Source organism: Balaenoptera acutorostrata, chromosome 20, assembly GCF_949987535.1.
Source record: "Balaenoptera acutorostrata chromosome 20, mBalAcu1.1, whole genome shotgun sequence".
Lineage (NCBI taxonomy): Eukaryota > Metazoa > Chordata > Mammalia > Artiodactyla > Balaenopteridae > Balaenoptera > Balaenoptera acutorostrata.
Window position 1 is genome coordinate 6,609,742 of NC_080083.1, and position 16,024 is coordinate 6,625,765.

The window sequence follows — 16,024 nt, forward strand, 5'->3', positions numbered from 1 at the left end:
CGGAAAGAGTAGCTCTCCCTCCCTTTCGGAGGAAGCGGAAACGGTACCGGAAGTCGAGGGGCGGGGCAAAAGGAGGCGCGGTCTCTCGATCTCATGGCGGGGTTGTTGCGCGCGCCCGGCAGAATAATGCGGCTTCCAGGTGGCAAACTTTGGTCTCTCTTGCCTCGCGGACTCGGGGTTTGGGGCCCCGGGGAGGGGACCGCGAAGGTCATGCTGGGGCGGCTCCGCGCGCCACCAGAGGAGGCGTGGCGGGCCTCGGGGCTCGCTGGCAGCTGCCTGCGGTGCCGGCTCCTCAGCACGGCGAGGCCGCCCCCGCCCGGCTCGTCAGGACCGGAGCCGAAGGGCGGCGGAGACCCCACGCGTCCCTCGCAGCCCCGGGTGAGTGCACACCTGGAGCCCTACCTTTGCTCGACAGTCAACCCTGCGCGCCCTTCCCATCCCACTTGGTCATAACCTCGGAAACCACTCGGCCTCAAGTGGTCCTCCACTCCGCCGGTTGACCTCCCTGGGTCACAGAATCTCATCCCGCATTTCCCTCCGGTTTGCACGGACCCTCTGCGGTAAAGAGAACCTCAGAACCGACACCCTCTCCACGTGGTTAGATACCCGGGCTTGGATTTTAGTTAGCTTTTGCGCCAAGAAAATAAGTTTCAGGTGTTCTAAGCGGGGGGTGGGTCTCAACCTTAAGTTTCCCATGATTGAAGCGTCAGAGCATTTTTATTATTTATCACTTGGCTCTCCCTTCGGAGGCCTGGTGTGTATATGCTGAAATTGAGCACATGTGGGCCATAGCGGCGTGCTGGATATGCCTTTTTTCTTTGGTTTCTCCCGGGTTGTAGTTCTGACTCCCGAAGAACTTAAGAGCCACTAGGCTCTAGTGATGGACAAGAGAAGTGGTCTTCGGAGCTGGGGGAAGGTTAATGAGTTATTTTATCTTGGGACTTGGAAAAAGTACAAAGAAATAATGATGCGGTTTGCAAGACGTTCCACTTTGAGCTGTCTTCTACTTTGGCTTTGTTACTTTTGGAAGCCAGAGTTAGGTTAACCTCCTAAATTTATTTGGTTTATTTCTGTGTATTCTCAATATCAGCACAAGCAGGTGATTAACTGGTTTTTAAATCAGCAGTTGGGATCTGGATCACACGTGGTAACAATCATGGTGCTTGATTGAGCCTTGGGTCTTTTTTTCCACATGAAAAGAAATCGACTTAGGGAACCTTCCCTTGGAAAGAAGTGCCTTTGTAATTGTGTTAGGAGCCCAGATGCAACTGCATCCCCAGAAACTTTCAGTATTTTCTCATCCCAAAGTAACGTGAAACATGCTGTCCATTTAACAAGATCGAGGCCTGTGTGTAGGTATCTTAAAAACTACTGTAATAAATTTAGTGTGATTAAATGTTTGCATCTTTCTAGTATTTTTATTTTTGAAATCTCTGCCCCAGTAGCCTGTTTCCTGGAAGTCCTTAGCCATCACATTTGCTATTGGAGGAGTTTTACTGGCTGGGATGAAGTACTTCAAGAAAGAAAAGACAAAGAGTAAGTAGATATCATCTGGTCAGCGCTGAATAAAATCCTTCCTGGCTGTGGACTGGCATCTTTTTGTCATTGTTGTTTTTAAGCTTTTTAATCTAGAAATAATTTTAGGTTTACAGAAGAGTTGTAAAAATGACAGAGTTTCCATGTATCTTTCACCTTTCTTCCCCTAATGTTAATATCTTGTATAACTATGGCTAATTTATCAAAAGTGAGAAATTAAAGTTCATACAGTACTGTTCACTAAACTACAAACTTTACTTGGATTTCACCTGTTTTTCCACTGTCTTATCTGTTCAGGGCACCACTGTCTAACCATGTGAAAAGACTTATTGTGGACAGATCTGGATGTAGATAGTAGCAAGTCCAGAGGGTGCAAAGATGACTAAGGTGCAGTCCAGCCACTCAGGCGCCCATGACAGTGAAACAGACACAGAAGTGAAGGATTCACTAGATGAGGTTCTGCCAGGCCAGAGGGAATTTCACGGCAAGGAACTGCTCTGGACTAACACTCAGAAACTGTTTAGAAACTGTTTACAGGAACTTTATATTTTAGTGAATATTTCAGGACTTTTAAGATTTGTTTTAGAAGTTTCCAGTAAATCTTTAAAGTATCACTTACTCTGTTTTGATTCTTTAGAGAGTCTCTTTTGATGACATTATACAAAGGATAATGTTTACATCTGGGAGTGAAAATTCATAGGCTTTAGAACTTTAGGAATATAAGATCCATATTGATGTACAGGTATGTTTCTTTTGTGTAACAAGCAGTGTTTTATTGATATGATTTTCATATTTTAATAAGCAGTTAAGTTCCTTCAATTTCAAAATGAAACAAACCTGACAAACTAGGAAAGTAATGGTAGAGACGATTGTAGAAAAAGCCAAGCTTCTTTTGACTTTAGTTTGGAATTTCACTTTCAGTTAATAATTTTGTTTTATAAAAACTTGTATTATGAAACAGCATTAAAAGTGTGCCTAAGTTGTTTGAGTATTTGCTGACATGATGCCTCATCATCTCCACATACTTTGTTGTGTATTTTCTACAAACAAGGACATTCTCCAACATAACCACAATGCAGCCATCAAAATCAGAAAATTAATATCAATATGTTACACCGTTCAATCTTCAGACCTCATTCAAGTTGTGCAACTGATGCCCTCCTTTTATTTACTTTATTTTATTTTATTTATTTTTAATTTTTTTGGCTGTGCCTTGTGGCATGTGGGATCTTAGTTCCCCAACCAGGGATTGAACCTGTGCCCCCCACAGTGGAAGCACAGGGTCTTAATCACTGGACAGCCAGGGAAGTCCCAACTGATGCCCTCCTTTTATAGCAGAAAGATCCAGTTCAGAACCACACCTCATACCTAGTTTTTTCTTTGGTCTCCTTCAGTTTGTAACAGTTTTTCAGCCTTTACCCGACTCTCATGACCTTGACAGCTTGGAAGATTACAGGCCAGCTGTTTTGTAGACTGTCCCTTCGTTTGGGTTTGTCTGATGTTTCCTCATGGTTAGATTCAGGATGCTGTGTTCTCATTGCATTTAGTCAGGTGTCATATGATTTCAGTTTGTCCCATTACTGATTTAAGTTCAGTTTGATCACTTGATTAAGGTGGTGTCTGTCAGGCTTCTCTACTGAAAATGTAATTAATGTGTATTTTGTGATGTACATTTACACATGTAAATATTATGTATTTATACATGTAAATATTCTGTTCCCCATCAAACTCTCAATTCATTTATTTATATCAGTGTGATTCATGATTTCCTAGCAAGCCAGTGAGTTGTAATCCATTATTGTCTTTGGTTTGACGCTCACATTGTCCCAGATTGGTCAGTGGGAGCCCCTTCGACACAGGCTTCTGTTTCCTTTTGACATGCCTCCTATGTGCTTTGGGTTCGAACTTAATTCTGACACAAAAGGATGTTCTAGGTTCGTGTACTTTCTCTGCCCCAGTCCTGGTATCATCCGTTTCTCTAAAAGCCTCATTTCCTTTTAGTGGAGGAGGATATTAGAAGTCAGGATATGAGCTCATTGCTCTTGGGGTGTATCCGCCCCTGGGTCCTTTCAGTGGACAGAGCTAGGAGAGAGATGTGCTTATTTACATCTATACTTGTTTCTGTATCTATCTATATTGAAACTATAAGTTTGTATTGTACCTCCCATTTCTTTCCAGTACTTCAGCGTTCATTCTAGTTTTCTCTCCTTCCATTGTTCTAACTCCCTTTTCATTTGTAGCTCTTTAATGTATTTACTTATTTGGTCAAGCCCCTGTATGTAACTGAGTTCCCATTACTGCTGTCCTCTCCCCATGCAGCTGCCCTCCTCAGCACACTCAGGCTCAGACACCCACTGCCAGGCCACCCACCTCGCCCACTTGGGCTCAGACATTCTGCTCTGCTGTGCCCTCACCCCCGTCGTGGCCACACCTAATGGCTAAGGACTGAATTGTTCTGGAAGGGGAAGAAAATAGTTTTACCACTTTTCTTGTAGTCCTTACTATATACAATAGTGTTTGATTTTATTTTATTGTTTTATGCTTATTTCTCTTAAAAGATTTTTTAAGCTTCTTGAAAACTGAGCCTATTTCTTCCACATTTTGTGCCCTCAGTCAGTAGTATAGAATGAACCATAGATCAGGCATTTGAGTACCTGTGGTTAGATTGACTTTTTTTTTTCCCCTTCGGTGTGTGTTCGTGTGTGTTTAAGAGCTGGAGAAGGAACGGCAGCGAAGCATCGGAAAGCCTTTACTTGGGGGCCCATTTTCCCTCACAACTCATACTGGCGAGCCCAAAACTGATAAGGACTACCTGGGTCAATGGGTATTGATTTATTTTGGTTTCACTCATTGCCCTGATATCTGTCCAGAAGAACTAGAAAAAATGATTCAAGTTGTGGATGAAATAGGTAAGAAAGCCATCTCTTCCTATAAAAAAGTATGTGTTTACTTGATGTCCCTAATGTTACTATGCTTTTCACATTTTTATATTATTACTGTTAGGTGGAGGGTTGTAATAATTCAGTTTGTGAGAACATAAAATCTCAGTGTTAGGCTTGTTAGTGGCTGTGATTCCCATGACCTTATTCTTTACCAAAGGAAGCTTGTTTTGATGCTAAATGTTAGGTTGCTTAAAAATGTTGGTGTGGTCTGGGTCTCCCTTAACTCTGCTTTGTGTCCCTTTCTTTTTGTAGCCTTTCATCACTGACATTGCCATTGCTTTTTCTCTGGTGACTGATGGTTAGACTAGGAAATCTGTGGTATGGTCTGTGATGTACATCCTTCTTAAAATGAACTGTTCCAGGATATTCAGTCCTTATTAATAGTTTCTTTGCCCCTGAGAAATGGTGGGTGGGGCGGGGGAATCCTACAAACATTGCATTGGATTAAGAGACAGGAATCACACGTGATGTGATTCTGAGTAACAACATGTGTGCAGGGGTGCAGGTATTTGATAGGATATCTATCTGATTGCACCACAGATGTGTATATATCTGCCTTTCCTGGAGGCTGTCCCGTCCCCTTCCCCATCCGTGTTAGATGTCCCTCTGTGTTGCCTGAACACCTTGCTGTAGCACTCCCTACACGCTACTGTAATTGCTGTTTGTCTTTTCCCTTAGAATGTGAATACTGATTAATGAGAACTTTGTTTCAGATAGTATTCCAACTCTGCCAGATTTAACTCCACTTTTCATCACTATTGACCCGGAGAGGGACACAAAAGAAGCCATCGCAAATTATGTAAAAGGTGTGTTTTATTCACAATACTTTACATCTGTTTAGCTCTTAAAGTTTTTGAAAGATCAGCTTATTCAGACCTTGGAATGCTTTGTAAGATACGGGGGACGTATGGTACTGTCACCAGTTTTACAGGTGGATGAAAAGAGACAGAATTGTGACTGTGGCCGGTAAGTAAATAAATAAGAGGCCTCTCAGTTCCTGGTGCAGGGCTCTTTATTTTGTCACAGAGGAAAGATTGAACTTGGCCTTCATATATCAACAAAGTAAAGAGACCCTTGAATTGAGGGGACACATTGCTTCTGATTCCAGCTCAGTACCTCACTCTTCCCTTTGTAAAATTAGGACAGACAGACATTCTGGGATTATGTTCATTGGGAGATTAAAGAAAAATTATTAAATATAAGCACATTTTGAATTCATAGTATATATTTTATAAATCTAAAATATTAATGATAAACACATAACCATTTTAAGGAAGAATTTCAATTCAAACATCTCAACATGCACTTAAAAACTATTAGAAGGTACTTTTTTTTTTTTTTTTGGTTCTTTTTTTTTTTTTTTTTTTTTTTTAAAGTTTTACTTGATTTTATTTATTTATTTATTTATTTTTGGCTGTGTTGGGTCTTCGGTTCGTGCGAGGGCTTTCTCCAGTTGCGGCAAGCGGGGGCCACTCTTCATCGCGGTGCGGGGACCGCTCTTCATCGCGGTGCGCGGGCCTTTCTCTATCGCGGCCCCTCCCGTCGCGGGGCACAGGCTCCAGACGCGCAGGCTCAGCAATTGTGGCTCACGGGCCCAGCTGCTCCGTGGCATGTGGGATCTTCCCAGACCAGGGCTCGAACCCGTGTCCCCTGCATTAGCAGGCAGATTCTCAACCACTGCGCCACCAGGGAAGCCCTAGAAGGTACTTTTAAAGACTATAAATTATGGTAGAATTAAGGATGAATATTTAGGTTCTTATGAGCTTGGGTAATTTCTCTGAATTCAAGTTTCTTCAGCTGAAAAAAGTGATGAGACTAAAAATCTGATCAGACAGGTTTTGTTGTTGTACTAGTAGTGTGTGGAACATGAGTGCTTAAAAATCAGGAATTTCCATTTTAATTATGGTGGAATTGATTTAAGCTACTGGTCAGAAGGACTAATGAATAGTTTTCTATTTAGTTTTATTGTATGATACCTTCTAATGCATATCCACTAAAACTTTGAGTTATTTTAAAATGTGTCTTATGTAAGACCTGCTGTATATTTTATTATTTAACTCATGTATTGAGAGATAGTTGACATATAAAAAGAGTACATACTTCAAGTGCACAGTGTGTTATCTTTTGACACATGTGTGCACCTGGGAAACCATCACCACAGTCAGAGTGAACATACCCATCACCCCCAGCAGCTTCCATGCGCCCTTGCTAATTCCTCCTTCATGTCCCTCCTCTGCACCTACCTCCTGTCTCCAGGCAACCACTGATCTGCTTTCCATCAATATAGATTAGTTTGCATTTTTAGAAGTTTATGTAAATGGAATTATACAGTATATGCTCTTTCTTTTTAATGACTTCCTTCAGTGTAATTATGTTGAGATTCATCCATGTTGTAGCGTGTGTCAATAGTTCATTCATTTTTATTGCTGAGTAATATCCCACTGATGGACATTGGAGTTATTTCCAGTCTTTGGCTATTACAGATAAAGCTGCTGAGCACTCATGTACACGTACGTCTTTGTGTGGACACATGCTTTCATTTCTCTTGAGTAAATACCTGGGAGTGGAGTGGCTGGGTCATGTGATAGGTGAATGTTCAACTTTTTAAGAAACTGACAAACTTTTTTCCAAAGTGGTGGTACATTTTTACACTCCCACTGGCAGTGTATGAGAGCTCCAGCTCCTCCACATCCTCGCACACTTAGTAGGGTCAGTCTTTTTAATTTTAGCCACTTCAGTAGATGCTTAGTGATATCTCATTGTGGTTTTATTAATGCATTTCCCTTAATAACTTTTAACATTAAGCATCTTTTCATGCCGTTATTTGCCATCTGTATGTCTTCTTTGGTAAAGCGTCTCCACATCTTTTACCCATTTTTATGGGGCTGTTTATTTTTACTTACTTATTTATTGTTTATAGTCCTGATACAAGTCTTTTATCAGGTGTATGATTTGCAAATATTTCCTCCCGGTCTATGGCTTGTCATGTCAGCCATGGCTTTTGAAGAGCAGTTTCCATTTTGATGAAGTTCAGTTTATTAGCTTGTTCTTTCATAGATAATTTTTTGGTTTCATATGTGAGAGATCTTTGCCTAACCCAAGGTTACAAAGGTTTGTTTTCTCGTTGAAGTTTTAGAGTTTTTATTATATACAAGCAGAATTTATGTCCACAGTTTACAGGTATGTCAGAAATTTGAGCAATAGCATCGTTATTTTCTAAAGCAGTAAAAAGCAGGTATAACTCATTGGGTGATAAATGATCTCCAATTTAAATGTGTGTCATACTGGCAATTGTTTATTATCACATATTAACCAAACCTTAGATAATCCCCAAATGAATAGACATTTGAGTTGCCGTACCTAATGGAAATACCAAAACCTTACGGTAATATTCTTCATCAGCAGGTACATACAGTGATTGATGATGTGATCATTTCTAGTTGCATTTGGGAGGGATTTTTAAATATTTAAGTTGGTATTTAGAAAATTACTGCAATTTCAACAATTTTTTGAAAAGGTTTGGATGTGCAACTAATTGAGGCTTCACTCACCTTCTCTTCATTTAGTCAGAGCGTAGGGAAGAAGAACAAGCTACCTTGCTTTTTCAGTATCTGAGCAGTTTTTCAATTTAGAATGAATTAGTCCAAAGAATAAAAATAGGCTTCCTCTACCTTTGGAAGAAGGTACTGCTGTTAAGTGTTGGACTCGGCTCAGTAGTCTGATGAATCCAGGTGTTTTAAGTGACTTCCCCAGCTTACTTACATAAATTCCAAAAACTTAATAGCAAATGCATGCTGTGAGATTATGTGTTAGAAAATGAGATACAGGTATTTTGATCTGGTATGAACTAATTGTCAGCAAACTTTTTTCTCATATGATACAATGGAAAACTGTTGTGCTTAATTCATAATAATATCTTTAAACTTCAGCATATCTCAGAACTACACCTAAATATTTAAGAACCACTAAATTAACAAAAATTGTGATTTAAATAATTAGAATATATTCCCTCCAGCTCTTTACCAGTCATGAAAGGATTTGACTTATATATTACCAAAAACCAACTTTTGGTTTCATTGCTCTTCTCTATTAATAGCCTGTTTTAAGTTTCATTGATTTCTGCTCTAATTCTCTTCTTCCGCATACTCTGGATTTAATTTGCTCTTTTCCTAGATCCTGAGGTGGAAACTTATATTACTGATGTTAGATCTTCTTTTCTACTATATGTATTCAATAAGTTGTGTTTCCATTTTTATTTTATTCAAGATATTTTTTTAATTTCTCTTGAGATTTCTTCTTTGGCCCATGTGTTATTTAGAAGTGTGTTTAATTTCCATGCGTTAGGGGGTTTTCCGGATATCTTTCTGCCATTGATTTCTAGTTTAATTCCAGTGTGATCTGTCTTGGTGAATGTGACATATATTACAGAGGAGAATTTTCATTTGTTCTATGCGAATTTGTTTTTCTTTGAAACATGAAGAAATGTTTAGGGACTCACAGGAAGAAAGTGGCAGTAGGGCTGCTGTATAACTGATACTGTTTTTTGAAGTGTAAGGATGGTTGTTTTGCTTGCTGCTTTTTCACTGTCTTTCTCATTTTTTATTTAGAATTTTCTCCCAAACTGATTGGCTTAACTGGCACAAAAGAAGAGATCGATCAAATGGCCAGAGCATTCAGAGTGTATTACAGCCCTGGCCCCAAGGACGAAGATGAGGACTACATAGTAAGCAAATGCACAGCTTTCAACACCTGGACAGGTTCCCAGGTCCCAGACATTCATATAGCTTTCCGTGACGACTGGCTTTAAAAATGAAATTAAAACGAAAGATAATCTGAGATCATAGCAAATTCCTTAATAATTAGGGATGTTTGAAAGGATAGAAGAAGTATATATATTTTTTGAAGGATGATTGTTTAATTTATATTCATTGTTCTTAGAGTTTAATTGCCTGCTTTTCTAGTGGCACATAAAATTATAGGGCAATATAAAATCAGGGATATCTTAGATTCAATAGAATATAATATAATCGTTTGGGGCAAAGCTCATTTTAGTTGATAAGCATTGTATTGGTTCTCTCTGCCCTCAATGAAGAGGTATAAGAAATATACTCCTTTTGAGAAGTAGTGTTAGGCCGTAGGGAACTGCGTTTTTGGGTTGAGTGAGTAAGAATTCTGAAAAGCAAGAGAAAAGAAAGCCATAGGCAGCTAGACTTCCCATAAGATTTCTTTTCATACCAACTATGTGTTTGCATAATTTTGTGTTTAGTTGCGTTTGCAGCTATTATGCTCTACATAATTAGGTACTTAATGAAGTTTTTTTAATGATGAAGAACAAATTCTATCAGGTTGTTCTCCTGTAGCTCTTACATTAAAGAGCCGTCTTCACGTTCATCGGCGCTGCCCAGGAGTCCTGGGTCACCTTGTTCCTCTTCTCATCAGTGGTTTCATAGTGAAGCATAAGCGCCACCCCTACGCACCCAGTTTCCTTCTCAATGTGGACGTTTTTCCCTATCACATGAAGAGTTGACATTGTATTTTAGTATTATTTCAGGTTTTTTCCTCAGTTGTCATGCTCTAATTTCTCTATAGTATTGGTTAGACAAAGTGATTAATCATAAGAGCCTTTCCAGCCGCAGAGCTGGTTTTGTAGAAAGAAAGATGGTCAGGATCTTGAGTCGTTGCTCTTTCAGCAACGCCATGGCCAGCTCCCAAGAGTGACATGCAGAGGGGACATCCCACTGTGGTGCTTTGTCTCTACGGCCCACTGTGATTTCCTCACCACTTTTGAACCTGGAGCACATGTGCCCCTATAGCTTTTTTTTTTTTTTATTTATTTATTTATTTGGTTGTGCTGGGTCTTAGTTGTGGCAGGCGGGCTTCTTAGTTGTGGCATGCGAACTTTTAGTGGCGGCATGCATGTAGGATCTAGTTCCCTGACCAGGGATCGAACCCAGGCCCCATGCACTGGGAGCACAGAGTCCCAACCACTGCGCCCTCAGGGAAGTCCCAGCACTGTAGCCTTTGGCCTAAATTAAAAGCATGTTTCTGGTCCCTTTGCCTTAAGCCCACACAGTAATCTTATTTTCTAGTTCTGATGCCTCATAGACTTAGGGAAACTTGGGTTCATGGGAGAAAAAGACAAGAAAAGTGAGCATTTTCTTCTTACACCCTAAGTTTAAGGAAAGTAGAGGGACCCCACAGTGGCTTCCTCTTGTCACGCCAGCAGCATGAGAAGAATGAGAGGAGAGCAGAAAGGAAGCCGTGGAGAAACAAGAGCTGTTCAGAATTCCTTACTCTTCCTATGAAAGAGAGCTGTATTGACTGGTTTTTTTTTTTTTTAATTAATTAATTAATTTATTTATTTATTTATTTTTGGCTGTGTTGGGTCTTAGTCTCTGTGCGAGGGCTTTCTCTAGTTGCGGCAAGCGGGGGCCACTCTTCATCGCGGTGCGCGGGCCTCTCACTATCGTGGCCTCTCTTGTTGCGGAGCACAGGCTCCAGACGCGCAGGCTCAGTAGTTGTGGCTCACGGGCCTAATTGCTCCGTGGCATGTGGGATCTTCCCAGACCAGGGCTCGAACCCGTGTCCCCTGCATCAGCAGGCAGATTCTCAACCACTGCACCACCAGGGAAGCCCTATTGACTGGTTTTGAGGTTTAACCTGTGATGGTAGTGGGAGCAGTTGAGCTAGTCCGTCTGACTTCCGGTGCTGAATAGTTTTATTCAATTGTTTACATACGTACAGTTGTAAACTAGGTAACACCCTGTAGTCTTGTTGCTTATAGCTCATAATTCTAGAGTTAAAATAAATTTTACAAATTAGAGCAAACAACTTATAAAACTCAAGTAAAACATTCAGTTAACGTAATACGAGATACTTGGCTGAAACCGAAGCGCTGCTCACCACAGGAATGTGATTTGAGACACCCACCTCTATAGTCAGCCGCCCCTCGTGGTTTTTTACTTAAATTTGGAACCTTTCATCGTGTAGCCTACCTGGACTGGTTGTTCTTGACTTAGTAAGAAGGCATCTTTTTCTTGTCTGACCGTAACCAGCAGTATACAGCGAGGTGCCAGGGAGCTCGTAAACATAAACAAGGTTTGGGCACTCTAAGGTAGCCATGCAGATAATCCAGAATATGGATATTAAGTTTTTTTTTTTTTTTTTTTGGATATTAAGTTTTTGAGTCTTAAAAATCAAGATGTAAATATGTACGTCTTATGGAGATTCTTGGATCCTCTAGAACCCATCCCAGACCCCATTTTGACAAATAAATACTGTTCTACTGCCATAAGAATGTGACGTTTGATAAGAATCAGTGAGTTCACTGCTGTACATTTGCCAAATCAACCAGTAGGGGGAGACACTCTCCAGCTTCTTGGGTTTTTCATTAGTATGACTTCTGTCCCTTGAGGTTACAGATTTTCATCCGCAAGATGGTATGGGGAACTTCTCTTAAGATTTAAGGACATGTAGGGAATGAGGGAGTAAAGGTTAAAGGTTGAGATATAAAGGAATGAAGTTTTCTTAATCTCGATAGCAACAGAGGTGAGCTTCTGGCTTTGAATACGAGTGGCATCCTCTGACCCATGGTATATGTAACCCAGGTTACAAACGTTTAGGATTCCACTGAAAGCTAAATGTGCACATCATTGCGTTATATGTATAGTATTACATTATTTTCTAAATATTAGGAAATACTTTTGCAAAAGAATACAAATAGCTTTCACACCTAAGAAAAGATGTTCAGTTTTATTCACAATAAAAGAAATGTGAATTGTATAATGTGATGCCATTTTTCACCTGTTAGATCAGAAAGGCCAAAGATATTGTCAAAATCTAATTTAGGAAAAGAGAAAATGCTGTAGTGTTGGAGTGAATGAAATTGGACCGGCTGGCACTTTCATGCATTGTTGATGGGAATTAAACTGATACGCCCTCGTAAGAAGGCTGTTTGTCAGTATCGTCAGCCTCTAAAGTGGAATACTTTTTAGGTTAGAGACCCCATTTTTTGGAATTTGTCCTACAGAGATAACCTACAGCATTGTTTGTAAAAAAGACTGAAAACCAAGCAACAATTCTTTAAAAGGCTACTATATATGTACTGATACAGAACAACGCCCAGTATATTGCTAAGTGAGAAAACAAGTATAGTGTGTTGTTAATTCTATCTAAAAAGAAATAGGTGGTTATCGACACACTGATAGACGCAGAGGGTTTCTCTGGAAGAATAACAGCAGGAACTGGTGGTAGTGGTGCCCTCTGAGGAGAACTGAGGGACTCTGGGAGTCTGGAAGGAGTGGAAGACTTCATTGTATACATTTACTGTGTATTCTTTCATTCTTATTTACATATGATTTGCTGTGCCCACAACCCAAGTGAACACTGAGATGTGACCACTGACAAGTTTGACAGTTTGTGTAGAACAATATTTTTATTATGTATTAGAAAGTAGTTTATGTGAAGAACACTCATAAAATAAGCCCAACACACGCTGAAATTCTGGTTTTTTAAGGGGGAGAGAGAATAGAAAGAATAGGAAAGAGGAAGAAATGGGGAGAAAGAGAGGTGTAAGCTGTGGAGTAGGGCTTTAAGAGACACCTGGAGACCTGCTTCTGACTCTGTCAGACAATTGGAGAAACGTGGGTTCCCTGTCCTCCCGCAGTGAATTACTCGCAGCCCCCTCAAGATCGCCAGCTGTCTGAGCCCTCTGGGTCTGCATTCTTTCCTTATGTGAATAAACAAGTGGCTCTTTCCATTTACTCTCTCTTTATGAATGTGTGTGTATAAAAGCACGATAACCTAACAGACACATCATGTGTGTCTGGGTACATGTGGGGTGTCTCCAGCTTGGTATGTATGACCGCATTCCTGTCTTTCTTTTTGTCTTGCCAAACAGCAATCAAGCCTGGAATAAATTCCAAGGATTCTAAGTGCCAAGTCTTCAGCTCATTTAAAATTGGATTTGTGGAAGCATATAACTAAAAAAAATTGATGGCTAGTCTAAACTTTAGGTGGAGCTAGGAACACTTTAAGAACTTTGCCATGAAAGTGGATAATGGATTTAAGGTAACTCCTTGGGGGTGTAGCACTTACGGCTCCTGAGGAACTTCTGGGTGATGTGCTTCAGGTAGGATTGTTCAGTGTAGTAACATTTCTTAGGGGAGGACAACACTCGTTCTCATGTTTCCATCTGAGTCACTAATATGAGGACTAAATACTGTATTAGAATTTATATATTTTATATTTAGTGGTTACTTTTCTGTTTTTGTTTGTAATATAACATGGTAAGCAGAATTTAGCCTGTTGAATGATAACCAGTTCTTCCTAAAACATAAAAGAATATACCCAAGAACTTAATAAAGAAAGTATTTTTCACCAACACTTTTAATCCCATGTGGTGTCTCTTTATAATATGGTTAAGGGGTCAGATGAAATATTTTACTCATAAATGTAGGCTCTTCCCAAGCAGGCCTTGCTGTTCGACAAGCATTGGCTGTTTAACGAAGGCTGGCAGTGGCCATTTCTTAGAAGTGCGTTCTTTTCTCAGAAATTATGTGGATGAGTGTGTTAAGGACTGAACCAAAAGAATTCCAAGTTCTAGCTGACGTGTCAGGCAACAGTCGGCACGTTTCTGGAAAGATTTTAGATAATTCCTCGCTGTATACTTAGTATAATAGACTTAGGCCTGTTCCATAAATAATAGATGCTACAAAGGTTGCTTAACTAGTAATGTGAAGTCTCTTATCCTGCAGCATTTATTCAGTAAAATAAGCAGCTTATTTTGGTGAACTTTTTGTCATCCTCTCCTTCCCCCCCCCCTTTTCTCTGCAGGTGGATCATACAATCATAATGTACTTGATTGGACCAGATGGTGAGTTTCTAGATTATTTTGGCCAGAACAAGAAGAATGCAGAAATAGCTGGTTCGATTGCTGCGCACATGAGGGAACACAGGAAAAAGAGCTAGCCAAAGCAGTGCTGCCGTGCGCTATTCTGCTAAAGAGGAAGGAAGCTTTGTCTCCCATAGGGGCCGATACTTATATGTATATACATGCAGCCTACAGAATGGCCTTCATACCAGGAGAACACCTAAATTTTGGGCAGGGCATGCTACTCTTGGGTTCAGCAAGGATGGATTCTTGGAACTGCAAAGATTACAACCAGAAGTCTCCCAAATGGTCGCCTTGAGACCAGAGGACCAAGTTTCCGTGAAGCCAGCAGAATGGACCTCAGGGAAGGACACAGCTGGAAAAGACGCAGCCATGGGGTCTCTTCACGTGAGCAGGGCCCTCTGATCAGCGTGGCTGTGTCTCCAGTGTCTTGGACTCTTGCTCTGTCAGGTTGTAGTGAATTTCCAGGAAGAGCGTAACTGCCATAGTGACCTTGCTTTCCTCTTTGAGTTCTTGGTGGCTGATAACAATCAAATTAGGCTCTCTGACATTCACAGTTGATCTTTATGCTTGAAAGCATTAGTGTAGTCTTGCTTGTTAATGAAAATCACTGTCAGGTTTGCATTGTGTTCCCCTGTCAGCAGGTGCTGATTTTACTAGTGGAGAGAAAATCTGTTGTTTGGGGCAGACCATTAGATCAGATTCCCTAGGGATCTTTCATGTGGTTTTTTGTTTTTTTGTTTTTGTTTTTTTTTTTTTTTTAGCTGAATGATGTGACAGGCTTTCAGGGACCTGCCAAATGGGTATAAGAGGATACAAATCATGAGTGTGTACAGAGTACCTTCCTGCCTGTACTGGATTGCACTTGTCTGAAATAAAGGTGTGCTCAGTTTTGCAGCTTGGACAACCGTGGCCTTTCTCGTGGGTGCAGAGATGGCAGCTTATAGCTCTCTGGGCTGAGACCCCCCCCCAGACTCGAGGGGGCGGGTAGGTGGGTGCTTGTTAAAGTGCAGGTTCCCGGGCCCAGGGCTGGGTTCACTGAGCTGAGGAAGGATGCAAAGACCTGCGTTCACACGTGCCACCCCAGGTGCCTCCGATGCGGTGGCTGGGGGACTGGGGCCTCGAGAGACTGTTTTGAGGGTGGAGGTGGGCAGGTTTGGATCTGGGTGAGTTAGGTGCGTCATCTTCTGGTGCATCCATCCACAAAGTGCTAGGCAGACAGCCATTCAGGAAGATGCTGGCTTTTGTTTCTGAATTTAACTTCCCTGCTGTCTGGACTTGACCGTTTATCACCATTCTCCACCTGAAGCTGCTGCAAAGCCTCTGAAAGTCTCAACAAACCGTAACAGGTGTGGCACCTCCTCAGACATGGGCTTTCCTTGCACATCAGTTCCGTGCTCTGTGCACGTGACACGGCGCTATCTTTTGGTTTGTAAATTCTCAATACTTGTTAAAACCTACTATAGATATTTATGTCAAGGCATGTGAAAAAGAAAAGTCATAAACTCTGTAGTGGTTATGGGCTGAACTTTCCCCCAGATTCATGTGTTCGTTGAAGTCCTAACCCAGTGGAGACAGTCTCTAAAAGGGTGATAAAGTTAAAATGAGGCCTTTAGGGAAGGCCCTCATCCAACATGCCTGGTGTTCTTATGAG

At 40.9% G+C, this 16,024-nt stretch overlaps 1 protein-coding gene across 2 annotated transcripts; it reads left to right on the plus strand.

Moving 5' to 3' along the window:
* The first annotated feature begins 65 nt into the window (after window positions 1-65).
* Window positions 66-15,267, plus strand: LOC103010074 (protein SCO1 homolog, mitochondrial). 2 transcript variants are annotated; one of them, XR_450413.2, is made up of 7 exons: window positions 66-378; window positions 1,446-1,536; window positions 4,248-4,445; window positions 5,192-5,284; window positions 9,086-9,201; window positions 13,378-13,547; window positions 14,313-14,448. XR_450413.2 is itself a non-coding variant. In XM_007175282.2 (6 exons), exons 1-6 carry the CDS (start codon window positions 94-96, stop codon window positions 14,445-14,447), a joined length of 918 nt encoding a protein of 305 aa, XP_007175344.2. In that variant the 5' UTR covers window positions 66-93; the 3' UTR covers window positions 14,448-15,267. The 2 variants fall into 2 exon arrangements, 1 of the variants encoding a protein (XP_007175344.2); XM_007175282.2 differs by lacking the exon at window positions 13,378-13,547 and having other exon boundaries at window positions 14,313-15,267.
* Window positions 15,268-16,024: the final 757 nt, after the last annotated feature.